General features: G+C 50.3%; 1 protein-coding gene and 1 long non-coding RNA gene across 3 annotated transcripts; one reads left to right on the top strand and one right to left on the bottom strand.

Moving 5' to 3' along the window:
• The first annotated feature begins 51 nt into the window (after nucleotides 1-51).
• LOC121141519 lies at nucleotides 52-25732 on the top strand. Of its 2 annotated transcripts, XR_005878450.1 has the most exons (3): nucleotides 99-183; nucleotides 12751-12836; nucleotides 23299-25732. It is a non-coding gene; the product is annotated as an uncharacterized LOC121141519 (long non-coding RNA). The 2 variants fall into 2 exon arrangements; XR_005878449.1 differs by lacking the exon at nucleotides 12751-12836 and having other exon boundaries at nucleotides 52-183.
• Map3k14 (mitogen-activated protein kinase kinase kinase 14) lies at nucleotides 1167-24269 on the bottom strand. Its single transcript, XM_005070128.4, has 15 exons — nucleotides 24014-24269; nucleotides 22852-22921; nucleotides 21131-21341; nucleotides 20433-21050; nucleotides 19302-19439; nucleotides 12233-12362; nucleotides 11903-12034; nucleotides 11278-11382; nucleotides 8245-8408; nucleotides 7851-8001; nucleotides 6005-6337; nucleotides 5420-5526; nucleotides 4985-5129; nucleotides 2933-3033; nucleotides 1167-2621 (listed from the first exon to the last, which is right to left on the bottom strand). The coding sequence occupies exons 1-15, from the start codon at nucleotides 24267-24269 to the stop codon at nucleotides 2457-2459; spliced, it is 2826 nt and encodes a 941-aa protein (XP_005070185.1). The 3' UTR covers nucleotides 1167-2456.
• Nucleotides 25733-26970: the final 1238 nt, after the last annotated feature.

Here is a 26970-nt window from a genome sequence, read left to right as displayed (position 1 = left end):
GGGGGCGCTGGCGCCTGTGATGCTGCGACTTCTGTGACGTTTGGGAACTGACTGGCAGAAAACTTGAAGGTCCATGCCAAGGATGTGGGTGGGAGCAGCTGAGGATCTTACAAGGCTTGGAGGTCAAGCAGCCAGGTACCGAGACAAAGACCTAGAGCAGCTGGCCACTCCGAAGCAGACCAGGTATGTAAACAGCAGTCCTGGGTAAGGACAGGGCTCCGAACCTCTTCTGACCACAAAGCCGCTGCGTTTTTGAGGTTCTAGGATTCCTCCAAGGACGACTGAATCTCAAGCTAAGCAGTACGTGTGTGCAGTTTTCTGGGTGATCTTACAGTTTTTTACAATTACATGTATTTGTGTGTGAACATTTGCACACTGTGGCCAGTGTGTGGAGGCCAGAAGACAACTTTTGGGAATTCTTTGTCACCTTCCACCATGCAATTCCTGAGGATCAAAATCAGATTGTCAGGTTTGGTGTTAAGCCTCTTTCTCCAGAGTCATTTTAGCTGGCTTTAATTGCTGGGCATGGTAGCATAAAATTTTAATTCCAGCACAGGGGCTGTGGAGGCAGGGGGATCTCTGTGAGTTTGAGGCCAGCCTGCTCCATATAATGAGTTCCAGGACAGACAGTGAGACCCTGTCTCAAATCTATTTAAAAAACTGTTTTTCAGTTTGAGACAAAGTCCCAAGTAACCCAAGGCTGAATTCCAGGTGTGCACCAGCACAGTCAGCTCTTTCTAGAGACTGGAGCTGGATTGTACAATGTACCTCCGTCCATGATCCACCCTCCGCTCCATGACTGAGGATCCTGTGCTGGGAAAGTCATCACCATCCACGCCTATGTTCAAACTGATACCAGGCAAGTCCTGTGGCTGCCAGACCACAGGGACAGGAGAGGGTGAGTAGGTAGTCCTGCCACATGGAAGCCCCTCCCCCTCTGGTGCTCCTGGCCTCTTCACTCTCTCCCCTCAGCTCAGGAGTTTGGCTAGTTAATAGACATGGGCAGATAGAGAGTGGTAGGACAAGCAGCTTACCTCAAGAGCTGATGCCAGTTCTTGTCCCCAACAAAATGGGAGACTTGAAGGAATTTACCCCAGCAGCTGTCAGGGTTGTGGAGTACAGCAAGCAGGCAGGCAAAAGAGACACCACAGCCTACAAACACCCAATCATCACCCAAAATTTTATTGCTTACAGAGCTCACACACACCCCAAATGCAACACCGTGGCTGCAGCTTGTGTGCTGGGGCCGGGGGCAGCCGAGCTCATTGGAAATAGCTGGACAGAAGCTATCCTGGCTGGCTGGGCGTGGGGTGACGAGCTTCTCCAGAGGAGGGGGTCTCTGTGCCCCTTACCACAATGATTCACAGTTAACTTAATGCTACATTAGTCATAAGCAGCTACTCCAAGCCCTGCCAGGAAAAGCCTGACTAGGGCAATGTGGATGTATGCTCATCTAAAATCTGAAGGCGGCTTGAGGCGGTCAAGCCTGTGTGGATGATGGGCCAAGTCAGTCCCTTCCCATCCCCTGGCCTGCCATGCCCATGCAGAGCCAATGCTCTGCTGGAAGGCAGCCAGAAAAGTGCTTTGAGGTCGTCAGAGTGCAAAGTGCTGCTGGCAGTGTCTTGCCACCATGACGCTGATATGCTGGATACTGACTCTGTCTTGGTGGGCAGCTAGCCCTGCATCTGTGGCTTTCTTTAGACTCTGTCATTTGCAGTCCATTCCTATGAGGTGGGTCCCATGTCATCCTTCAGTTTCACAGATGAGGGACTAGAGTGCCAGCTAGCCAGAGGGTAGGCCTCAGTGAGGCTTGATGCTCCGAGGAGTGATATCAGCAGCCACAAACTCGAGGCCTGAAAATCACTTCTCTTCTATGGTCCTCGGTTGAACAATGAGCTCAACTCAGGACCTGGGCTGCAGTAACCTGAAGGTGTGCTGCATTCTACCAAGGTGCTAGCATCCTTCCTGCCCGTTTTACTCACACTAGTCAACGGCCAGGGAGGCCAGACACGGGGTCAAAGGCCCCACAAGCCCCTGGGCGGGCACACCTGCAGCCTCGCCCTGTGAGTTGGGTGGGGACCCAGTTCTCCCACCTGCCTAGGTGCCTGCTCTTCTTGACCCAGGCTAGAGGCTGCGCCCAGCTGCTGGCAAGTGGCGGTGGACCCGCATGGGTCTGGCCACTGTGTTTGGAGCATCATGGAGATCACTGGCTCTCTTCCTGGGGGATGAGACCTGTCTTCCTCCTTGTCTCTTCACGAGTGCCAGCAGCACTCAGGGGACAAATCCTGGGAGGAGCCTTCTCTGCTCCCATTGCTGCTGCAAGCCGTGGTCTTCCTGCTGAACCAGGGCCCGGCAGAACTCCCTGAGCAGACTCAGCCAGCATCTCAGGGCAGCACGGAGAACTGAGAAACAAAGGAAGCCTGCTGTGGGCGGTGGGCTGCTGGTGAAAGACAGGGCTAGGGCCGGTTCTCCAGCTGGCCATGCTTGACCCTCCAGCTCCACGCAAAGCTGCTGTCGGGGGCCAGGGTGCACTGCAGGTCGATGCCCGAGTCTGGCACCTCCATGTCATAGCGAACAGGCTGTCCGTCTTTGGTCACCAAGCTGAAGGCTGTGGCTGGGATCTGTGGGGAGAGCAAACCAGTGGAGTGAGAGTCCAGTTAGGGTGTAAAGCTGATGGTCCCCAAACACGCTCAAACATCTGCAGACACCCAGGCAACCTGGAGAACACTGCCTGTCCTTCACTCTGGAGAACTTGGGGCGTCCTAGCCCAAGTGTAGGTCCAGAGATTCTTAACAGACCCTGCCTGTCTTGCCCTGGGATCTGGAGGACAGTTAAGCCAGGGCCACTATCTTCCAGGGTACCATTTCTACTTATTTGAAAGCCTTCGTACTGGAGAATTCTGTTCCTAAGTGTGACCCGCGTCCATCCGTACCTGTCTGCTGATGCCAGTTGCAATGTCTCCCACCTTGACCCGGTGGAATTCCCGGATGTGCAGGTGTTCGCCATTGAGAGACTGTATTTGAACCTTGACACCTAGAAGGCAAAGGCGGGCAGTGAGGACAGAGCAGTGGCTGGTTACCCAGAGAGCAGGGACCCAGCGTGGGCAGGGGCGGCCTCTGTGAAGTCACTCTGCCTACACAGAGTGGAGCAGTCTCGCTGGGGTGAAGGTGCAGAGAGGACATTAGGTTATGGGGCCCTAATGTTACACAGCTCTCCCTGACGAGCAACGCCTGGAATTTGGCCTGCACCTTGCTAAGAGCTGAGGTCAGCTCTGGGGGGGGGGAGTAATAGTCTACTCTGGATATACACAGCAAAAGGCACTGAAGACAGAGCCCCTCCCCCACACCAAGTCACTGGTTTATCGCCTGTCTGTCTTTTTACTCTTCCCAAATCCTTCATCTAAGTCCCCCCACCCTGCACCTGTCTTTTGCTTGTTTAGTTTTTCAAGACAGGGTTTCTCTGTGTAGCCCTGGCTGACCTGGAACTCACTCTGTAGACCAGGCTGGCCTCAAGCTCATAGAGATCCACCTGGTTCTACCTCCCAAGTGCTGGGATTAAAGGCGTTCGCCACCACCCAGATATCTTCTTTTTTTTTTCTTAGTTCAGTTAACTGAGGCAAATGTGATAACATGTAGCCATCTTCTACAAATGAAAATAGCATAGACTAATTTCCTCTTTTAGAACAAGACACCCAGGATTAGGGGTGTGCTCATTGGTGGAGTACTTGCCCAGCATGCACAAAGGCTGGCCCTGGGTTCAATCCTCAGCAACACAACAAAAAGATGGTGTTAGCTGGGTGGTGGTGGCCCATGCCTTAAATCCCAGCACTGGGGAGGCAGAGGCAGGTGGATCTCTGTGACCAGCACGGTCTACAGAGCGAGTTCCAGGTCAGCTTCCAAAGCCACAGAGAAACCCTGTCTCGAAAAACAAACAAACAAAAAGATGGTGCTAATATTCATCTTCCTAAAAATGACATTAACTGAACTCCTCTGTAAAGCCCTCTATTTTATTTTACTTTTTCGAGACAGGGTTTCTCTGTAGCTTTGGAGCCTGTCCTGGAACTTGCTCTGTAGACCAGGTTGGTCTCGAACTCACAGATCCACCTGCCTCTGCCTCCAGAATGCTGGGATTAAAGGCATGTGCCACCATGCCTGGCAAATATTTTTTTTAAAATAATAAGTTAATTGCAGAAAATTCAAGATCCAACAGAGACTTTTCCTTTACTATAGGAGAGAAATCTAAAGATGTAGCAGATGAGCTAGGCTACCCATCTTGACTTGGTAAACATTTTACTTAAATAATGCCACCCTCATCTTACACTATGTCACTGCTGATGAATTTTGAGCATTAGTTCCTTTGAGTCATGCCGTCCCAATTTTAGTCCAGACAGGAAGCAAGCTCATCATGCTTCCATTCTCAATGTTCTTAAATTAGACTGTAGGCAACGAGAGAGCGTCTCTGAGCTGAAGCGCCTTGGCTACGGGGCCTGACAGTGAGTCACCCTGGCTCTGGGGAGGGCTAATACCTATAAACTAATAAAGCCCACCTCTAACATAACTGTGCAAGCAAACTTGAAAATGGACATTTATATGTCTTCTCATCTTCTACCTTTAGATTCTGGGAGATGCCAACGAAACTCATTGCTGACTTCTTGACCAAATGCTCATGGGTTTGTTCCTTCTTCCCCCATCGGCAGGCACTTAGCTACTCAACTTCTGGCCCCCGCCCAGGGGTGCCATTTCCCTCCCCACACTGTTGGCCTTCTACAAGCCTATTGGCAGCCAGTGCAGGACAGTGGTTCTCCACTCCTTATCTGGAAAACCTTGTGGGTCTAAACCCAACTTTCCAGGTAAAGATGTGAGGTTGGGTGGCAGATACCTTCCTCCCCAAACCTTCTGTGGTGGGGAAGCCAATGAGCTCTCCCTCCACCCCTCCCTGGCCATTGTCAGGAGTGGGCTGGTTAGAAGGGGTAAGCAGACCATACCATTGAAGTAGCTTGGAGTGTCTGTGGGCCGTCCCCGGGCCAGCACCATGTTGCAGCTGGAACTTCTTGCCTCTGCTTGGCTACTCCATGAGTGCACGCCGGAACTCAGGGTGTCACGTGAGCTCTGAGAGGCCTTTGATGGGTTCTGAACACAAGAGTAGGCACGGACTCAGCCCTACATTCAGGAAACTGTTTCTGGCCTTGGGCCTCTCCTAGGGTCAGGACCTTCCTGTCCTAGGCTAGATGGGGAAGGTGCATTTCTGTGTGGAATCAAAGCTACTCCCCACTTTCCCTACTAGTAAAGCTTTTCCTGACTCCCAGATGTGTTGACGGCATATGATCTCAGTGTGGGGAACAAGGACCCCTCCAAGGAGGAGGGGTGAGCTCATCACCTCTACCTCCCACATCACACGCCCCAGCTGTTCAGATGCTCACCTTTTCACTGTCCTCTGACACTGAGAGGCTGTCGATGCTGAGGCATGAGAGAATCTGTTCCTGTTCCTCCAGAGAAAACGGCTGTGACAGACTGTTGAGAAACAGTTCTGAGGGGGGAAAGAGGAAGACGGTTATGAAGGGCTGGAGAAGTTGCTAGGTTCCCAGGGTTCCTCCTGCACAACCTGCATGGGCTGGCCTGCCAGGAATGGGGTGGAAGGCAGGCGAGGTTGGGAGCAGCAACAATAAGAAATCCTGTGTATGTGTGTGAGTGTGTGTGTATGAATGTGTATGTGTGTGTATGTATGAATGTGTATGTGTGTGAGTGTGTGTGTAGGAATGTGTGTGTGAGTGTGTATGAATGTGAGTGTATGTAGGAATGTGTGTGTGAGTGTGTATGAATGTGTGTGTGAGTATGTGTGTATGAATGTGTGAGTGTGTGTGTATGAATGTGTGTGAGTGTGTGTAGGAATGTGTGTGAGTGTGTGTAGGAATGTGTGTGAGTGTGTGTAGGAATGTGTGTATGTGTGTGTGTGCACACACGTGCGCACATGCCCGTGCATGCATGGTCACAGTAAAGTGCCATACCTATCTCTAGCTGCTGTAGCTCCAGCTCTGGGAAGGTTGCCCTCCGGTCTGGGAAGCAGGGGCCCTTGGCAGGGGCTGGCTCCAGGGAGGACAGAGGCAAGGGCTCCCACGTGCCAGACTCCTCCTTGCTCAGGTGCAGGGCTGGAGCTCTGCTCTGTTCTGGTGGTTCTGGCGGTTGAGGAGGCCGAGGCTCAGAGGCCCTGTCTGTGCTGGCCTTGGCTGGTGGCTTCTCCCTCGGTGGGGTATGAAGGGTCTGGTGGCAGGTGGCTTGGTCCAGAGGTGGAGGTCTTGGTTCTTTATATTCTCCTTTCCAAGGGCTTTTCAGACCTCCCACTGTAAGAGAGAAGGCACCCGAGGTGAGGGGGAAATGTACGGCATGCGGACACCAGCCCATCAATTAAAAAATAATGTGTGTAGTATGTGTGGATTATGTGAGTGCAGTGCCCACAAAGGTCAGAAGAGGGCATCGGAGCTGCAGTCTCAGGTGGTTGTGAGGCCCTGGACATGGATGCTGGAAACTGAACTCAGGTCTTCTGGAGAGCAGCGTGTACACTCAACTGCTGAGCCATCTCTCCAGTCCCGCCTTTTAATCCTTTAACTACTGCTGCTCTCCTTCCCATCTGATGAACTACATTCTATTATGCTCCATGTCTGAGTCTTTCATTTGAGACAGGGCCTTGCTATGTAGCCCAGGCTGGCCTGTATCTTAAACTCTTCTTGTCTTTGTCTCTTAAGTGCTATGATCACAGACATGCTGCATCCACATGCCTCAATCCATGTGTCAACTTAACTGCATTCTCCTAATATGTATGTATGTATGTACACACACATATATACATGTATATATACATACACGTGTATATGTGTATGTGTGTATACACACACACACACACACACATAATTAAAATCGAGACAAGGTCTCACTATGTAGCTCTGGCTGGCCTATAACTAGTTATGTAGACCATGCTGGCCTTGAACTTAAATGGAGAAATCCATTTGCCTTTGCCTTTCAAGTGCTGGGAATAAAGGTGTGTGCTATCCATTTAGAAGTCCCTTTTTATTTTTTTATTTTTTTAAGACGTCTCACTCTATAGCTGAGGCCTCAAAGTCCAACAACCCTCTTTGCCTCCACCTCCTAAGGCGCTGGGATTCCAGGCATGAGTCATCACGCCCAGATTAAACTGTGTTGCTTTCAGTATTGATTTTTTAACTTGCCACAGAGCTCTTACGCTCCAGGCCTCCTCTCTGGGGTTCTACTGTTCATTTAGCACTCACTGCCTACAGCTCTCAGATCAGTTCTTGATACTCTGTGAATACTGAGTGCTGCAAGTGCTGGGCGACGTCCCATTCCCCAGTCACCGCCTCTTTTCTCTCCCTTGCGGGACTCTTAATCATGCTCAACTCCCTCTAACAACAGGGCTGAAGTGCAGCAGGAATGGAGGGGTTGGGTCCTGGGTGTGCGAAGGTCTGCCCGAGTGCTAACAGGTACCCTCCAGCACGGCTGCAGCCTTGCCTACGCCCTCCCAGTGCCCAGGAGTCCTGCTACCTCACGGTCCCTCCAGCACTTGGTGCTACCAACTTCTGGATCTTTATAGCTGAGTGGCTATGGGTGTGTGTGGTTTTACTTTGCACTGAGTCACATCTCCATGTCAGCCTTTCTTCCTCCATCTCTCAAGCTTGGCAGCTGCCCCAGCACAAAGACTTACTGCTTCAGTCTTGCCAGGACTGGAGGGAAGATGGGAAACTGAGACTCTGAGGTACCGTTTCTCTCATTTTTGGCCATCTCCGGTTCTAATCTCCCCTCTGCCCACCGCTTGCTGTCGGCTCAGGCCGATGGGACTCTTACCTTGCTGTAATGCCTGGACCACCTTCCCCCGAAGCTCCATGGCAGAAGCTCGGTGGCCTGGTTCTTTCCTCAGCCCCTCTTGGATGGCCTGGGCTGTGAGGGGTGCACAGGAAGGTGGAATCTCCCTCACAGGTGGAGGCTCACTGGCAATCTAGAGGCCAAAATGCAACATGCAAGACCGTTAGCAGTCTTATTCTTTACTCTCTAGCTGTCCTATGCTAGCTTGGGGATCTACCCCAAGAAAGGAGAGGGAGGGCTGGGCCTCAGTCAGGGGGAGAAGCTCTCTAGGAAAGGGAAACATGGATCCAAATAGGGCAGCCAGAGCCTGGTAGAGGTAGCCCAGGGGACAGGCAGAAGACAGCTCCCACTGTTCACATCTGGGGCCACCGCTGACCTTGAGACAGAGCGGGCCTCGGAAGTACTGAGTCCAGGGGTGGCAGCCGTTGAGCATGTGGAGCATCATACAGCAACTGCTCCAGACGTCCACCTTGGCGTCACAGGGCTTCCCCATCACCACTTCTGGGGCCATGTGGGTCTCTGTACCAGGGATGTAGTCCCCTGAGGAAGCCCCACCAGAGACAGTCACCACATATGAATTCAGTGCCCACAATACTTACTTCCTGGGTTACCCCAGGTGAAGGGCTTTAAATGAAAAGCAATTACATTATTATTCTGTGGATGTATGCTATGATTTACCTGTGGAGGTCAAAGAACAACTTTGTGGAGTTGGTTCTCTCCTTCCACCTTTACATAGGTTCTGGGGATCAAACTCAGGTCACCAGACTCACGGCAAGTGTCTTTACCCCCTGAGCCATCTCACTGGACCATTTTGTGTGTGTGTGTGTGTATGTGTGTGTGTTTCTTTGTTGTTTGTTTTATTTTGAGACAGGGTGTCTGTACATAGTCCTGGAACTCACTCTGTAGACCAGGCTGGCCTTGAACTCACAGAGATCCGCCTGCCTCCGCCTTCCAAGTGCTGGGATTAAAGATGTGGCCCACTATGCCTAGCTTTTTTTTTTTTTTTTGAAACAGAGTCTCATTCTATAGCCCAGGATGGTCTTGAACTCACAGCAGTCCTCAACTTTAGCCTCCCAAGTATTAGGACGTCAGGCATGAGCCACCATGTTTACCTTGGCTGCATTTATTTCATACAATTAATGGTTTAGGAATGTCACAGCAACTACACACATACAAACACAAAATAAAAACCACATGCTAAATAAACAAACAAAACTCTAACCTACTCTACAACAAAACTCAGGAAATTGATATGCACAAAAGTATGTAATTATTAAACAGGCAAATAAAAGCCAATATATAAAATTAAGTGGATGTCAACTTTTTTCCTTCCAGTTTTTGAGATTGAATCCAGGGCCTTATGCATGTTTGGCAGGCACTTTACAACTGAGTGATAGCCTAGCCCTTTCTTCACTATTTTAAGACAGGGTCTCACTAAGTTCTCAAAGCTGGCCTTGAACTTGAAATTCTCCTGCCTTAGCCTCCCAGGTAGCTGGGATTACAGGATTGGCTAACAGTGTTTTATTATTGTTGTTATTTTAGACAGGATCTTACTATGTAGACATGGCTGTTCTGAAACTCACTTTGCAGACCAGGCTGACTTTGAACTCAGAGAGATCTGCCTGCCTCTGCCTCCCGAGTGCTGGGACTAAAAGTGTGTGCCACCATTGCCTGACCTAACAGTATTTGTATACTGGACTTAGAACTTGACATTTTTGCTCAGTATTCTTAAAAAACAGTAGAGAGGGTATTATTTTTGTAATGAATTATCAAAAGGATCACTAATACCATTTTAAGGTAAATGTTTAATTTGGACCACAAGATTCACCCACACAGTCCTTTAACATCACACTGCCCATGCTGGACACAGGCTGAGTGTCCTTATGCAAAACAAGAGGGCAGAAGCATTCTGGTTTTTTTTTTAATCTAGGAATATTTCCAATATACAAGGGGAATGCAGTTTTGGAGATGGGACCCAAGCCTGTGTATGACAATGCTGTGGGCTATAGGCCATCTCCACATGATTCTGTCACTGTGCCGGAGTCTGCCTACCACCCCAACTTCAGTGGAGTTTCGAATAGGGATGCTCAGACGTCTAATAGACTATTTCCCTCTGACCAAAACTGACCCATCTGGGGGCTGGGAGACAGCTCAGCAGAGCAGAGTTGCTCTTTCAGAGGATCAAGTTCTGCTCCCAGAACCCACTCAGTGTCTTACAACTGCCCAGAACCTCAGCTCCAGGGGAGTCAGTGCCCTCTTCTGGCCTTCAAGGACACCTGAATACATATTTGCATAAACACATTAAAAACCAAAAAAATACAGAACCTTTTTTTAAAATGAACCACTCTATATTCAATACTCTTAAGTGGAAAAAGCAGGTTTCAGAATTGAATTATAATGGTTTTAAGGAGGCATGGAAAAAATGTAAGGAATTATGTAAATTATTCATGATTTTCTCTTTGGGGAAGAGGAATAGGTAAAAATGCTTCCTTTTCCTTCTTTTATAGCAGGTATTTCAATGGGCATAGATTATTTTTACAGCTAGATGGCAGGGTGTGAGGCATTGAACTATTCACAATGGCCAAGACATGGAACCACCATACCTGTCAATAGATGCATGAACAAGGAACACGTGGTGCATACACACAGTGGAGTTTTACAGAGCCAGAAAGAAGAAATTATATCATTGGCAGGAAAATGTATGGAACTGGAGAGTGTCATGTTAAGCAAAGTAAGTCAGACCCAGGAAGACGAGAATCACATGCTTACATCACAAACACACACACACACACACACACACACACACACACACACACACACGAAAATGTCATAATGATAATCGTATGTTAACACACAAGATAAAGACAGAAGCAGAGCACAGGCCTGAAACCCTAACATTCAGTAGGCCATGGCAGAAGAACTCTGCCCTTGCAGCCAGCCTGGACCACACAGCGAGACCATGTCTCAAAACAAAACAAAAAACAAAAGTCAATAATAAACCACACACACTGAAAGGAAGTAAAAAACATGGATCTTAGCTGGGCGTGGTGGCGCACGCCTTTAGTGCCAGCACTCAGAAGGCAGAGGCAGGCGGATCTCTGTGAATTTGAGGCCAGCTTGGTCTACATTATTGAGTTCTAGACCATTCAGGACTATCAAGCCTGGTCCTACGACAGGGTTTTTGGCCTTTAAGGCCTTGCTGTGTAAGGTCACATGGTCAAAGAGCATCTGACATCTATTACTGTATTGATGCACAACCAGGATCCCGAGTGACCCAGGGTGGTTGTGGGGCTGAATTCTACTTGGGGACCTAAGGTGACCACAGTGTTGATCCCCACAGTGGTACAAGGCTAATGTTGAGCGATGGCTACTGACTTTTGTGATCATGAGGTAGAGAACGGGGCCTTACCTGTGAGCAAGGATTTTCCTAGGCCATCAGGCTGTAGGCACAAGGCATGGCCAAAGTCGCAGAGGGCAGCTCGGCTGCCATCACTGGACAGGAGCACATTGTCAGCTGCCGGCAGCACCCAGCAAAAGGGAAGAGAGGAACAGCAAGTCACCTCAGGTTCCAGGCCCCAGCCTACCCTGGCCTGGCTTGACCTGGCCTCTCATCAGGCAACTTTCTGGCCAGTCCTCCATGGCAGCTGCTGCTTCTCATTAGTCTAGTTAGTCATGGAAAGCGGGGGTGGGGGTGGGGAGGTGGGGGGTTGTCAGCTGAGCTAGAGGCAGGCAGCAGGCAGGATCTGGAGTGGGGTCTACTCCCAGAGGTGGTCTCTCAGGCACCCTGCCCGCCCCCCAGGTCATCAGTGGGCAGGAGTGATTAGTCTTCGGTTTTCTTTGAACAACCCTGGAGACCACAGTGCTAGACTGAGGGCCTGGAGAACATCATCCCTTCCCGACTCAGCACAGCCCTGTGAGCTGATTCTGGCATCTACTCTGAAGGCGAGCAGGCAGGCTCACAACCAGGGAGAAATCAGGTAGAAAGGCATGACGAAGAGTCTGCCGGGACCAGGACCATGGTGGCCAGGCCTTACCTTTGACATCACCATGCAGAATCCTTCGGATATGGAGGTATTCCAGTCCCTCCAGAGCCTGGCCCAAGTAGTACAGGGCTCGGTCTTCCGGCAGACAGCCCTTCTGCTTTATGAGCTGGCCTAGTGAGCCACCTAGGAAACCAACAGCGAGTCTTTATGTGGGGCTTTCCCAGGCTCCACGAAAGCCCAGGGCAAGAGTGAAGGGCAGGTGGTGTTCGAGAGCAGGGTGTCAGGGCTAGGGGCACAACGTGGACCAGAGAACAAGGCCAAAGTTGGGGCTAACCGTTGGTCTTGCATTTTGAGAGAGAAAAGTATGACCCATCTCCTTACCTTCTAGTAGCTCCATGAAGATGTTGACCCAAGGGCCTTCTCGAACGGCTCCATAGAGAGGGACAATTCTGGGCGAGGTCAGTCCAGCACAGGCCATTAGTTCCTCTGCCCGAAACACCTCCAGCCGTACCTGAAAGATAGAGGCCTGGGAGTCAGGGAGAGGGTGCAGGCTGGGGTCTGCATCCTGCTGGTACCCTTGTTATTCTATGCACAGAGGCTAGTGATGCTCCTGGTATTGATGTCCAGGCCAAGTGGGACCAGGCAGGACTTCCAGGCCCTCAGGACTAAACTGTCTACCTATGTATAAACCCCTAGTGTCAAACACCGGTTCCATAGTGCTGATTATAAAGAACAGTCATACAAAAGCAAATTCTCCCAGGCTCCTGAAAGCTGGCCACCCTCAGTCTGTCAAACATTCTTTTCCCTCAGCTCAACTGTCTGGAGAATCTCTAGGCCATGAGGCCTTGATAATTCTCACATCCCACCCTCTGGTCCTGACAGACCATTATGTATCCTAGGTTGGATTTGAACTTGCAATTCTGTGAAGAGCTGCTGGATCAGTGGTTCTCAACCTATGGGTCACCTAAGACCACATGCATATCAGGTATTTATATTACAATTCATAACAGTAGCAAATTACAGTTAGGAAGTAGCAACAAAAATAATTTTATGGTTGGGGGTCACCACAACATAAGGAACTGTATTAAAGGATCACAGCCCTAGGAAGGTTGAGAACCACCACACTGTATCCTCATCATCCCTTGTAGCAATTTTGTTTTTTAACATTTTTAATTTCACGTGTGTGTGCCTGTGAGCCCACGTGCATGTATCTGTTCTACATGCATGTAGGAGCCTGGGGGAGCAGAAGAAGGTGCCAGATCCCCTGGAACTGGAGTCACAGGAGGTTGTGAGCTGCATGTGGGTTCTGGGAACCAAACTCAGGCCCTGGAAGAGCAGTCAGTGCTCTTCACTGCTGAGTCATCTCTCCAGCCCCCTTGCAGCAATTGTATGACAACTACCTGCTTTTATTTTTTTTTAATGTGTGTGTGGTCTGTGTATATTTGTAAAGGTCTGACACTGAGTGTCTACCTCCATGGTTTTCTACTTTATTGAGGCAAGGTTTCTGTTGAACCTGGAGCTCATTAACTCTGGCTAGTGTAGCTGTCCAGCTTGCCTGGGGAACTCCTGTCTCTGTCTCTGAGTTCTGGGATTATAGGCAGCCACCATGCCTGCCTGGCATTTATGAGGGTTCTGAACCCCAGTTCTCACGATGCATTTCATCCACTGAACTATCTCCCTAGCACCAGTTATTATTCAAAGGACTAAACTAGCCATGAACACAGGCCTGTGTTTATATTACTGATTGCTCTGTAGCTGTTTCCTAGTATCTGAGTGTACAGAGGCTTCTAGGGAGGGGCTGGCCAACGCCCCTTCTACTGTGATGTGGAAGTCTAGGGTCACCTACTCCTACCCATGGGGACCAGCAGCCTGGCATGGCCGGAAGCAGTCGGCAATGGACACAGCATCTGTGCTTAGATTCTGGTTGGGTCATTCACAAAAAGGTCACTTGCTTCCGTCAACTGAGTCTCAATATGGATGGTGGGGACAGGGCTGCCTGCTTCAGGGATGTATGAGGATTCAGAGAGATAGGGATTGTCCACTCTGATTGTCTATGCTTGGTGACGAGGGCACTTGGGCAGAGTTGGCTCCCCACTTCCTCTTGTCAACCCAAAGAGAAAAACTTACTAAACTCTTCCTATACTGATCTTGCTGGCTGCTGCTGGTCCTCTGCAGTGGCACCACCAGGGGGCGACAGCGGTAGCAGCCTAGTCTGCCCGGCTTTTGTTTCCAGACTTGCTGACTGGGCAAACAGGCACTTTGCCCATGTTGGGTTTTTGGGCTTCTGCCTATCAATGGGAAATGCCTCTCTTCTGGCTACTTAAAGAATACCCAGCTTGTTTAATCACCTCACATGAACTTTGGCTTTTGATCCGTGTTTCCTCTAAAAGGCTGGTGAACTTGACTGAAACTACTTCACCTACGATTTCCAATTACAACGTCCCTCCCCTGATCACTTCCACAATGTGCGGGGAAGCATCCTAGGGCTCCCCAGAGAACCTAGAAGGGTACCACCGGCTTCTGCACTGAAGGAAACAGGACGCTCAATGCCTGTGGGGCTCCTTGTAGGGATGGTTCAGGCCACACCGACCACACCCCTTTTGCTGTTAAGCCCACAAAATGAGGCATTTGGCGCTTGTGACATAACTTCAGGGGAGGGTGGGATGCAGAAAGGAGGTGAAGGTGGGATCGCCCACTTTGGTGTTTGGGAAACTGTAGAGTGCTCAAGAAGGCCTGCCCACTGTACCAACAGTAGCTCAGAGGGAGGCTGGGTGTGGCTGTGGGGCTCCCAAGTTTGAGGCCAGTCTCAACTATGTAAAAGTTTAGGACAACTTGGGCTGCTCGGTCTCAACAAACAGCCCCCTCAAAAAAAACAAAACACATTTTTATTTTTTCCAACTCATGTGACTTGTTTTCAATGGATGATTAGTTTTAGGACATACCTAACCATCTAATGGATGCAAACACAGCCAATAAAAAACAGTAAGTGGCACACGTCAAACAGCATGCCCTCCAAGAAGAGGACCGGAAGAGGAGGTCTGGCGACCACGAAGACCTGACCAGGAGGGAAGCTAAGGGCGGTGAGGCAGGCTGCTGAGGGGCCTGGACTCATTTCTAGAGCCGTGGTTCTCAGTCTTCCTAATGCTGTGCTGCCCCCTAAAAATATCCAATACTCAGATGGTCTTAGGTGGCCCCTGTGCAAGGGGCCTTCAACCCCCAAAGGGGCGACCCACAGGTTAAGAACCACTGCTCTAGAGAGGTCCAGCAGCGTTGAATCATTTCTAACACAGACCACAGCTGGTGAGATGGGAAAGCTCAGAAAACTGGTGTTTTATGGTTTGGGTGAGCCTGAAGAAGGTAAAAGGGTCACCCATGAAGTCAGGTGGGGAAACCTGCCCCCTCCCCCACGGCCAGACAACACCCAAACCACCTCTCCACTCTTAACTTCAGTGTTCTCATGCTCAAACAGAGTGCTGGGCTGTGAGGGGATGTCAGTGGGAACCAACATTTAAGATCCACTAACATACAGCAGGCACTGTTCAGCACTGAGTGTTTCTTACATGACAGTCTGTAAAGGGGTAGGCCATCAGTCCCATTTCACTGATGGGAAAGGTGAGGTTAGCACAAAGAACTCATCCAAAGTCACTGAGAACAGGGTCCACGGCCAAGATTTTGGTTGGGGAGGCCTGACCCTAGAACTGCCAGCTGCTGTATGGCTGGAAGAATTTTCCAGGCTCAGTCCTGACTTCTGAACATATTTACATGTACTCAGAAGCAGCATCTCCAGGGAGACATGCACACAGCATTGATGAATGCCAAGCGCGAAAGCCACTTCCGGCACCTCAGTGCCAGGGCGTCTGAGCCTGGCGACTCTTCCCTCCCTGAAACTCCTTATTTTCTTCAGCACACTAAATCTCTTTTTCTGCCAGTAAAAAGGGAGTACAAGGAACTCCACAAGTTCTGAAGATACCAGCGATATAAATTATGGGGCAGTGACTAACAGGACGGGGCACAAAGCTGCCTAAGAAACCAGCGGTCCCTATTTCCTCACCCTCCTCCAGACAGGCCCCCTTGACCCCTGCTCTTAAACAGGGTCATGTCTGATGCTGCTGCTTCATCAGTACACCATGTAAAGGCCTGGGTTTGTTAAAAACTAGTTTTGGGCCGGAAAGATGGCTCAGCAGGTGAAAATGCCAGCAGAGCAAGCCTGGTGATCTTGTCTCTGAAAGTCACATGACAGCCAATGTGGCACTGCACATCTGTGACACCAGCACTTCTTCAGTGATGGGGGAGAGCTGGCTGGAAGCTGGAGAGGCTGGGAATACAGCTAGTTCACCGGAACACACTTGGCTAGCAAGTGCAAGGCCCTGGTTCAATCCTGACAACACACACACACACACACACACACTGCATTCTGCCTTAAAGCGAAAGAGCGAAAGGACACACACACTGCATTCCGCCTTAAAGCGAAAGAGCGAAAGGAGAGAGCTGGCTCCCAGAAGCTGTGCACACGTGCTGTGGTACACTCACACACAGGTAAACCTTCAAAGCACCAGGCCCTTTGGGTCCCACAGCTGTCCCTGTCTCTGCAGTGTCTGGCACAGAGCAGGTGCTCCATGACAGCTGCTGTGACTTGGCCAGTGCCACACTATTCCATCAGTGACAGAGCCAAAGGGAGGCTCCCAGAATTCTATGGTTGGGCCAGATGTCTTAAAACAAACAGTTCTTCAGCCTTGTTGAGGGCAGATGGCAATTGAGAATCTGCTGAGTGGCATGGTCCCTTTGCCATCAAACTGTGACCATGCCCTCACACACAGTTTGGATCAAGTTCCAAGAATTTAAGTATCTTATAAGTCCACCCTCTGGCAGGGAGAACTTAAGAAGCCTGAGTGTTCTATGTGAACCAAGGAGAAATCCTGCCTAGGATGTACTCCATGGGGAGGGGGCTCACTACCACAGCCTGTCTTAAGTCAGTGTAGAATAATCTCTAGGATTGGATCTCATTTTCATAAACAGTCAAATTTATACATAAAGTGTCTAAAAAGATGACAGATGGCATTTTTTGAGGACAGGAGTGGGAAACAGGGAGACCTTTGATGTTATTTGGCTTCATTAACGGCATGGCGAGGCTGCATTTGTTCTCAAAAGATGAAAGGGTCTGGTGAGATGGCTCAGCAGGTGAAGGTGTTTGCCTCCTGCCAGCCCCAAGTTCCATCTACAGGGTGGAAGGAGAGAACTGACTATCCCAAGTTATTCTCTGAGTTCCACACCTGCCCCATGACATGTTGCCCCCACATATATACAAAAACATATCCTAAAAATGATGAATTAAAAACCCATAAAAGATTAACTTAAAACACACACCTCACATTACAGGCTGGATCTGTGGTCAATAAGCATGTGAACCAAGCCCACGGATGTTCTAGAAGGAAGACCAAGGGTTGCAGGTATTATGTGACCTCTCATGTTCAGGATTCTTCCCAGGAGCACTAAAAGGACACGGGTGGCCTGACCTTTGATTCCCAGACCATGTCTCCTGTCTCTACTCACCATGCCTTTGCCAGGGAACTCAGGGAACTTTTTGTATATGCAGTATCAGAATTTGAACCCAGGGCCTCTTATTTGCTAGGCAAATGCCCTAAAATGATCTATATTTCCCAGTTTCCCAGTTCAGGGGGCTTAGCCCCCACGTGATCTTAGAGCTGAAAACCGAGCAGAGCGAACTGCAAGCCCTAAGCCTTTCCACTGAGAGGAAAGACGGGCTGTTTGCCCAGCGCTAGCTGGAGGAAGGGGCAGGAGCTCCGAATGTGGACAACAGAGCCCTGGAAGTGCAGGCCTTCTGCCTGGAGCTTTCTCAACTGTCCTGGACACAGGACAGGAGAAATGTATTAAGGTTGTTTACTTTGTTGCCTGGGACTGAGAGGACCTCAGCAGAGGGACAGCTGAGAAGCCGGTGACTAAGCTCCCAGCGCTGGACATCCATCTATCTCTAGGACACTTCACACTCTCTCACCCACCTCCAACTGCCTCTCAGAAGGGACAGCTGAGCCTTCTCTGGAAGACTGGGGAGGGAAACTGCAGCTAAGGAGCTTAGGCATGGCCCTGGCATCCGAATGGAAGATGACCCACGCTGGCAAGACCTCAGTGTGCGCTCACTTCACACAGTCTTTATGAAATCTGAGGTTAAAAACGTACAAATTCTTCTCTTATTCCACCTCTCTGAGGTTCAAATTGGACATCTACCACAGCCTGGCTTAAGTATGAACCCAGGAAACCAGGCTTCCTCACATCCCAGCTGGAGTCATTCCCAAACACGAGGGTAGCCATGATGGAAGCGGCAGGGTCCATTCTGCATGCTGCCCAGAATATGTTGGGTTTGATTTCTTGATCTCTTTCCTTTTGGGGGCCAGGGTGTCTGATTTAAGCCAGTTATTTCACACTGATGGGCAGCTCCCCACAAAACAACAAAACCCTTCAACCAAAATCTCCCAAAATGATCCGGATAAATTCAGGTCCTTAGTCTTTTTTGGTTATTCCAATCAAGAGGAGACTTCTAGAGCAGGGCTTGAGGGAGGAGGGCTGACACTACTGAGATCTGCGACTGCCCATTCCCACCTGGGCTGGGACAATGCAATAAGGCAGGGGATAGTCTCAAGCCCTAGGGCCACCTGGATGGCCACGGGCGAGCCACAGGGGGGCTTTCAGCTGCTCATCAAGACCTTAGGACAAGGACTCTCTTCCTTCCTCTCTTCAAAGCTACAGTCTATGACAAGTCTGGATTTGGACCCTGATTTTGTCACCAGCCAGCTCCTTAGTGTCTGGCTGGGTCATGTTTCCAATGCTGTCCTGCTGTTCTCACAGGACTTGGCCTTGGGAGGCAGGGTTAACTTCCAGTGTCTAGCCTCCTGTCAGGTGGTAGTCACCGTTCTAACCACCTGCGACAGGCCCCACTGTGTGGCACAAGGGTTTGTTCAGTGTGTACTTCCTGTGGATTGGAGCATCTTCCAGGTCTGGACTTGCCCCTACAGGCCCTGGCGTCTTCAGCGGCCAGGGCTGTATCCAGACCCAAGCTGCGTGCTCCTGTACGGCCTCTCACAGATATGCATACCAAGGGCAGCAATCAGGCCAGGCCATGTGACAGACTGCTCCCTTCCAACTCCAGCTGACCCAAGGACAGCTAGGGTGCCAACCATCAAGGCAGAGCGCTGTTGACAGATTGTTGAGACTGAACGCAGCAGCCCCCACCCCCCCAGGCATGTGGCTTCCCTTTCAGCTCTCTGCAGCCCTACCTACTATGTACGTTTTTTTTTTTTGTTGTTGTTTGCTTGTTTTTTAGTTTCTTTAAACAGGGTCTCATCGTCCAGGCTGGCCTAGAATCCATGACCACCCTCTCTTGTCTCAGCCTCCCAAGTGCTGCAAATTCGGGTGTGAGCTCATCACCTTGGCATACCTTTTTGACGGCACACTGGAAGCCTGTCTGCTTGTCCTTCATTCTGTGGACCTCACCAAAGGAGCCCCTGCCCAAACGGGGCTGGTGTGTCACCCAGTGGACCTCTTCTCGGTACTCGTAGTCCACCGGTTTGAGTTTCTAGGGTTGAAAAGGGATGGGGCGGTTTCACTGGTTAGGACAGCAGAGGGACGAAGGGTTACAGTGAGGAAGACTCCAGCTAGCAGCTCTTACTAGAGCTATGGGAGGACAAACGGCCACATCCAAAGGTACTGCCAGCCCTACGGTGGGGTTACAAGGAAGACAGGTCAAAGGGTGACAGGAATAAGAAGGGAAGGTGACTGTCATAGGCTGTGGGGGAGGGGCAGATGATCCCTGCCATGAAAAGCAGAATTGCCAACAACCCTGATAATGGAAACTATAACTCAGTATCTAGAAGGTAGAGGAGAAAGGGGGGCCAAGGACAACGTCAAAAGTGAATAGAGCAAACCCAGCAAGTTGAACAAAATGCTTCAAGTTCCAAAGTTACTCAGGCAGAGAACTAAAGGACAAGCGGGGTGGGGGCTGGCATCCCTCTGTGTGCCAGAGTGTTTTCATTCAACACACAACCCAGCAACAGTGAAACTACGAAGGACTGAAAAGCTAGAAAGGCTGAGGGAAGAGGCTGCAGGGCTGCAGGACTGCACGCAGCGGGTAAAGCCTGGGGCTGTTGTTTGGGTGGGGCCTTTAAGAGATGTGGCCTAATGGGTGGAAGGTAGGCCTTTGAGGGTTTGCCCTTCAAATGTCTCTCTCTGCTTCCAGGTTGTGTTGAAGTTAGTAAGCCTCCTCCACCAGGTGCTCAGCCATGAAGTACTGGGCCAAAACCTCTGAAACTGTCAGCCCAGGCAAACCTTTCAAGTTGATTGTTTTAGGCTTTTTGTCATGGTAACAGAATCTTGATTCAATCCCAAAGAGCAAATCCATTTATTACCACAGGCACGAGTGACTCTCCTATGAGGAGAACCCTCCCTCAGGGCCTACTGGCTTAAAGTGATACTTTGCTTCCACAGCAAGCCCAACCCAGGCCCGTCTGTGGCACCTCATCTGGAAGGTGGCTATTGGAGGTCTGTGTCCAGGACTTTAGGGGTTAGTTACCTCAGTAAGCAGGACGCCCTCGTTGTCCTCAGTTTCAGGGCTGAGCCTCTGAGGCTTGGAGCTCCCTGATGACCATGTCTTAGCCAGGCTGGCCAGGCTGTTGGCCTGGCCTGAGCTCACGCTGCCTTGTAGTGCGTGCACCAGGTACTCCTCCACAGGAAGTTTTTCTTGGAGACCTCGAGATGGGTAGCTGGACTCCAGGTGTGGACCGGACAAGGGTTTCTGACTGTCTCCATAGGCCAGTTTGCTTAGGTGTGGGCCAGGTAGGGGCTGCTGGCCACTTACACTGGTTAGTTTGTCCAGGAAGAGGGATTCCAGAGGATAGGGTCTCCAGGGCTCCAGAGGGTGAAACGGGAAAGGATGAGGCAGTCTGCTGTAGGGGAAAGGGCGAGTGGAGTGGGGTGGGGGACCTATGGCCTGGGGATGGTGGAGTTTCCACACGTGATTTAGACACTGCAAGGGGCTGATCAGTTTGTGGAGCTCTGGTCTCGGCAGCGCTGGTCGCAGGCCTTCACCTTGTTTCTTACAGCACAGGTGGCCAAGGTCTGGTTCCTTCAGAGGCTTGGTGAACTGGGAGACATTTCTGGCATTGAGGATGCCTAGTAGAGACTCATCTTCCTGCAGAAAAAGTACAGGTGTCACAAGTCCCAGCCCAAATACCCATGAGCAGGAACCCGGACAATGGCGGAGGGTCTCACCTGCACAGGGACGGTGCAGCTCTCTTGCTCAGGGGTTCGGGGCAGGGGCTTGGATAGCACCACCCCTGCCTGGGCCTGTGACTTCGACCTCCTCTTCTTACGTTTTTTCCGGGCTTTGCTGTGACGCTTCCCCTTCCGGCACACACGGGCCATTTTGCCTTCAGTTGCGTGGGCCACATTGTTGGGGATTTGATCAAGACTCTCAGACTGGCTGTCAAAAAAGGGGCAGATCCACATTTTGAGTGCATGAAAGCGAGAAGAGGGAATGGTCCAGGGAACTGTCTGTGGAGTCAGAGAGACTCTGAGTGCAAACCCCAGCTCTGTCATTCCAGTCATGCATGCTTAATGACAGCGGACGCATGTGAGAAACGCGGTGTTAGGTGAGTGTGTGTGAGCATCACAGACCCTAGCACAAACGTGGCCAGATGTTTATTACTAGGTGCTATGGGCCTATGGGACCACTATCATGTACGTGACCTATGGGACCACTATCATGTACGTGACCTATGGGACCACTATCATGTACGTGACCTATGGGACCACTATCATGTACGTGACCCACTGTTGACCAAAATGCCATCACGTGGTACCTCTGCACTTACATAGTGTGGCAAGTTCCTAAGACGCAAGGAATACCAAGTTTTCTCACTTAGGAAATAAGTGTGGTATTTCCTGCCCCATGGGCTGGAGATGGGATTTAAAGGAGAACAGTGCCTAAGCCTTAGCCCCTGGCCCCTCAGCAGGTTTCTCCATAAGCTGGCTGCTGTGGGCTGGAGCACACCCACCGGCAGCCCCCCTCCAGGTGCCCGCTCTCTTGATGCTCCTTGGGTGAACTGACCCAGGGAGGGCCATTCTTGGGGCAGGCATCTTAGCTCTGACAGGTCAGAGTGGCTTTGTTTCTGTCATCTCCACCCTCAGCCCTCGGAGATACCTAGTTGCCATGGGAACTCGAGAAGCTGCCAAATGGATCCCACCCTGTCAGGTATCAAAGGAACTGGTTTCAGGAAAAAACAAGGTTTGAAAGGGTCCTGGCCACAGCCTCAGCCTCAGCCACAGCCCTTTGGCATCACAATGGGCTCCTGGAGTGATGGGAGCCTGCAAGTCTCTCTCAGGTGGCCAAAAGCAGAGAGGTCGTCAGAGACCCCACTCTCTGGGGCAAAAGAAGGAATTGCCTAAACCCTAAGGAGGGCAGCTATCACTAGCAGTTTCCAAATGAATTCAATCATCAAAGTCCCGGTGGGAAGAGGGGCCTGTGTCTGGAACAGACTCTGCTTGAATCTCATCTTTGGAGAATGGGGAGCCTGGAGACAGACAAGCCTGGCCTAGCTCCCACCCAGGGCCAGGGCTAGAATAAGACCCCTGGGGTGCCTCTACTATGGGATGATGAAAGTGGCCCCTCTGGACAGTGTTCATGGCTCACGGCTATTCACCACTGGAAGGTACTGTTCCTGGCACCCGTCCTGCTGATGGGAAAGCAGGGGTGTATCAAGGACTCGGAGGAGAATAAAAATAAAATGTCAAGTTGACAGGAGCCAGGAGCAGCTTCTGCAAGCTGACTTGGCTGAGAGTAGCTGGGCCAGGAAAGCTGGGCAGCAGCCAGGAGCAGAGCCCAGGTGCTGAAGCAGGGAGCCAGAGGCCTGGTGAGGGTGGCCTGGGCGGGCAGCTGGCAGTGGCATGGCGTCAGATCCCTCCTTTCCAGCTCCAGCAGCTTGATTTCTTACCTGTACTGCTGTGACCCTGCGATGAAAATGCGCTCTGAGAAGGTGGGGCTGAACTCTTGGCTATTTTCACCTTTAATTCAAGGAAAGGAGTCAGATTAGCAGGGAGAAGAAAACAGAGGCAGGTTTAACATTTAGGAGCTAGTCTTTGACAGACAGGCCCTAGTGGCCACTCCTCCTTTCCCTGTCATACTCCTCTGTCTGGTGGCTCACCTCCTGGCCACCATCTTACCTCTCACTGGGGTTACCCTGTCCCCAGCTTACCAGTCAACAAGAGAATGTCTGTAAAATGGGGATCATAGGGAGCTTGCCCACCTCACTTACAGTGAAGCTTCCTAGAGCATTCCACACACCACAGGGCACAGTTGTCCCCTTGATAAACAAGCTGGTATGTATTCATGTGTGCAGTCATTTTATTTTCATTTTTATTTTCTTATTTCTTCTCAAAAGCCCAAAGTGGAAGGCTTGGGGAGATGAAGCATCCGGATACATGGAGACAAATGCTACCATGAAGTGGGCTATCAGGCTCTCCAGGTACCAGGAGGTGGTGCTGAGGACAGCAGAGGACTCCGGTGACTCCCAGACTTCCTGGGAGTTCTTGTTTCCCAAGCAGCCATCACTATCATCTCGAGGCAACAGGAGTAGAAATGGAAAGGACCAGACTTGGCCTCACCTGCTGAAGTTGGCTGCCCAGAGACTGACCCAGCAGGTTCAAGAGTGGGGTGCTTATTTTGGGGGCATGGGGTGGGGGTGGGTGGAGCCATCTGTGGTTGAAGGCAGTAAGGTATGTAGGCCAGAGGTTTCCTAGGAGACTTGCTTGGCCTTTCCTGTCTGGGCCCCTCCAGATGCTACTGTTCAATGCCACAGCATAAGGTTAAGGTTAGCCTGGTGCTCTTACAGAGTTCTGCCTCTCGGCTGGTCCCCTCTTCAGGACAATGGCACAGCCTCTATTTGCTAGGTCCCCCACGATCCACCCAAGCTCTCTTATAGCTTCCACTTACATGTTCTGGGCTAGTCCTCCAAATGTGTCTGGTGAGAATCTTATAGTGTGACCAGTATGACCTCACTCTTCCATGGGGACTTCAAGGCTGACCTCCCATGCCCAGTCACCCATCTGCAAGCCCATTCATTTGCCACTGTGCTCAGCGCAGCCCCAGATCCTTACATTCAGCCTGGGCGATGATGGAGATGGCGGATGGCCCGCCCTCGGAACCTTCCTTGGCTGTGCCTTTAGTAATAACGTCATTCAGGATCTCCCACTTCCCACAGAACACGGGGCTCTTCTCCACAGCCTCAAGCTTGTAGATGCAGCTCTGTTTCTTCCCTAGTGACTGTGTCTTCTCCTTGGCTTTAGCGAGCTCCTTCTGCTGCCCAACTGCTGAGCCAGGAGAGCCTGGGCAGGCCACTTCCATCACTGCCATCTCCTAGGCTCGTGCTCACCTTGAGGGGGTCAAACACAGACCAGGTCACTCCAAATCCCAGACCCCATGTAGACGTTAGGCACAGGTTGGAGGGGAAATACATGTGTGTGTGGGGGGCACACTGGAAGGTTCCTGATTCTTTATGTCAAGTGTATCATTCTCCAAACACCCTGAGTAGTGATGAAGCCAACCTCACAACATTTACAAGCATTTCATTTGTGGGACCCCTGGTCTACTGCACTGCAGTGTAAATGGATTGCTCTGCTGGGCCTGCAGAGAGACGGGAGTCATTTTCCTCAGTGGTGTAGCCACTGGTACATTGTCCATGCTCCAATTAATAAACCCACACCCATGCTCATGCAAACGATCCTAGTTAATCTCATGCAGCATGTGCGTGCATGTACACACACACCAGAGAGAGGGAGAGGGAGAGAGAGAGAGAGAAGCAAGAGGGAGGGGGAGAGGAAACGAGAGAGATAAGAAGATAACGGGTGAGCTGAACAGATGGCACAGTTAGAGCACTTGCTACTCTTGCAGAGGACAAGGATTTGGTTCTGAGCACCCAAAGGCAGCTCACGACTATTTGGAACTACAGTTCCAGGGATCCAGTGCCCTCTTCTGGCCTCCATGGGCACTGCACACATATATACATAAAGGCTAAACATTCAATACACAAAAATAATTTTAATTTTTAAATTACTATATTATTTTTTTTGAGACAAGGTTTCTCAGTGTCGTCCTGTCTGTCTTGGATCTTACTCTGTAAGGCTGTCCTTGAACTCACGGACATCTACCTGCCTCTGCCTCCTGAGTGCTTAAAGGTGTGTGCCACCATCACCACTGGCCTAAATATATTTCTTTTAAAAGAGGGCAATGGTGTGAATATTATCAAAATACATTATATGCATATATGAAATCATCAAAGAGCAAAATAAAAATAGGTTTTAAAGAAGAGTCCACCTTCCCCTGCGGACAGCTGTGACATGGAATTGGAACTGGACTTTTGCCTCTACAATGACTAAGCCTCCTCCTATTGTTTGGAAAACTTTGTTTCCTCAGGACAGGGCAGTGAATCTTATCTTCTATTGCCATCACCTCACAGACCCCAGGGATACCTTGCCTTCACAGAAGGCACTAGAGTGGCTCTTTTTCCAAAGGAGAAATCAAGGTTTGGATTTGTTTAAATCAGGGACAGATACATGTAGTCACGTGCCATTTAATGATGGGGATACATTTTGAGAAATGTGTCTCCAGGAAATTTTAGCATTGTGTGAGTGTCACAGAGTGCATTATGACATCATCAGGGGAGACAAAGCGGTATGGACCCAGCGGTACATGCAGTCTCATTGTGGTCAAAACACTGTCATGAAATGCATGGCTTTATATGAATATGTGTGCATAAATGTTACAATGCTATTATTCAGCCTAAAAATGGGGCTCAACACTTGGCTCCTTTCCAATGATGCAACTGTTTGTGGTTCTTTAGAAGGTTCTGAAAAATAGCTTCCTCTTCAAATGTCCAAACTCATTTGTTGAAAACTTCTAGGTAACTTTTTTTTTTTTGAGTAACATTTATACTGGGGACCTTAACACTAACCAATGTCTGGACACACAGCATGAAACACCACCTCTCTCTGGCTTCCACATGGACCACTCTGCACTTCCCAAGAGTGCAATCACATGCTGCTGTCATCCCGTGCCCACAGCACAGATATTAGAATCACCATGAGAGAAAACAGTGGCAGCCTAAGCTACCAAGACCAGTTTCTCTGCATATTCCTGGCTGTCCTGTAACTCACCCTGCAGACCAGGCTGTCGTCAAACTCAGAGATCTGCCTGCCTCTGCCTCTGGAGTGCTGGAATTAAAAGCGTGTGCCACCATGTCCCACTAGTATTGAAATCCTTTTTCAAGTTAGGAATATTTTTGTGTGATGTTGGGGATTGAGCCCAGGACGTCCAGCACGTCATAAGTGTGTTCCACCACTGAGCTACACCTCAGCCAAGACAGGACTTAAAAAAAAATTACACGTATGGGTGTTTCGCCTGCATGTATATCTGTGTAACACATGTGTGCCTGGTGCCCTCAGAGGCCAGAAAAGGGCATCTGATCCCCTGGAATTGGATTTACAGACAGTTGTGAAGTCACCATGTGGATGCTGAGACTCAAACCTGGTTCCTCTGGAAAAGCAGCAGTGCCCTTAACTACACTAAGCCATCTCTCTGGTCCAAAGACAGGGATTATTAAAGGGCAGGGTGTAACTTGCTTCAGACAAAGCCTGAGAAGGTACCACATGCAGGCAGGTCTTGAATAATTGTTCTGGCAGGTCACTCTTAATGCTGTTACTCACTGATGCAGTCTTCCCCACCGTAACACCATTAAATTCAACTCATACTTGCTATCGGGGCAGACATGCACACCAAATGAAGCCAGTCCTCTAAGACCCCTGGCCATCTGCCCAGTCATGCCCAGAAGCTAGTGTTATAGCGGAGAGCTGAGGAATACCAGGCCTCTTCTAGGATAGCCGCACTCACCTCCTTCCATCCCAGTGGCTATGGAAGCCTTATCAGCCCAACTGGGACATGGGCTGGGCTCTGTTTTTGCATTTGTTTTTGCATCTCTACCTCTTGAGGGCAGGCTAGCCCTGAACTCAGAACAGCTCCAGTCTCCAGCAGGGGTGCCTGGTTCTGGAGGCTAGAATGG

Source organism: Mesocricetus auratus, unplaced genomic scaffold (genome assembly GCF_017639785.1).
Source record: "Mesocricetus auratus isolate SY011 unplaced genomic scaffold, BCM_Maur_2.0 Super-Scaffold_100007, whole genome shotgun sequence".
Lineage (NCBI taxonomy): Eukaryota > Metazoa > Chordata > Mammalia > Rodentia > Cricetidae > Mesocricetus > Mesocricetus auratus.
The sequence above is the reverse complement of the archived record's forward strand: the minus strand, read 5'-3'. Positions and strand labels throughout refer to the sequence as shown.

Excerpts from the sequence above, each read along its gene's own strand:
- Map3k14 (XM_005070128.4), bottom strand. The coding sequence starts at position 24,269 with ATGGCAGTGATGGAAGTGGCCTGCCCAGGCTCTCCTGGCTCAGCAGTT. Across the intron at positions 21,051-21,130 it reads GCTGCACCGTCCCTGTGCAG|GAAGATGAGTCTCTACTAGG; the intron begins GTGAGACCCTCC and ends CTTTTTCTGCAG. Across the intron at positions 11,383-11,902 it reads TCTGCATGGTGATGTCAAAG|CTGACAATGTGCTCCTGTCC; the intron begins GTAAGGCCTGGC and ends TGCTGCCGGCAG.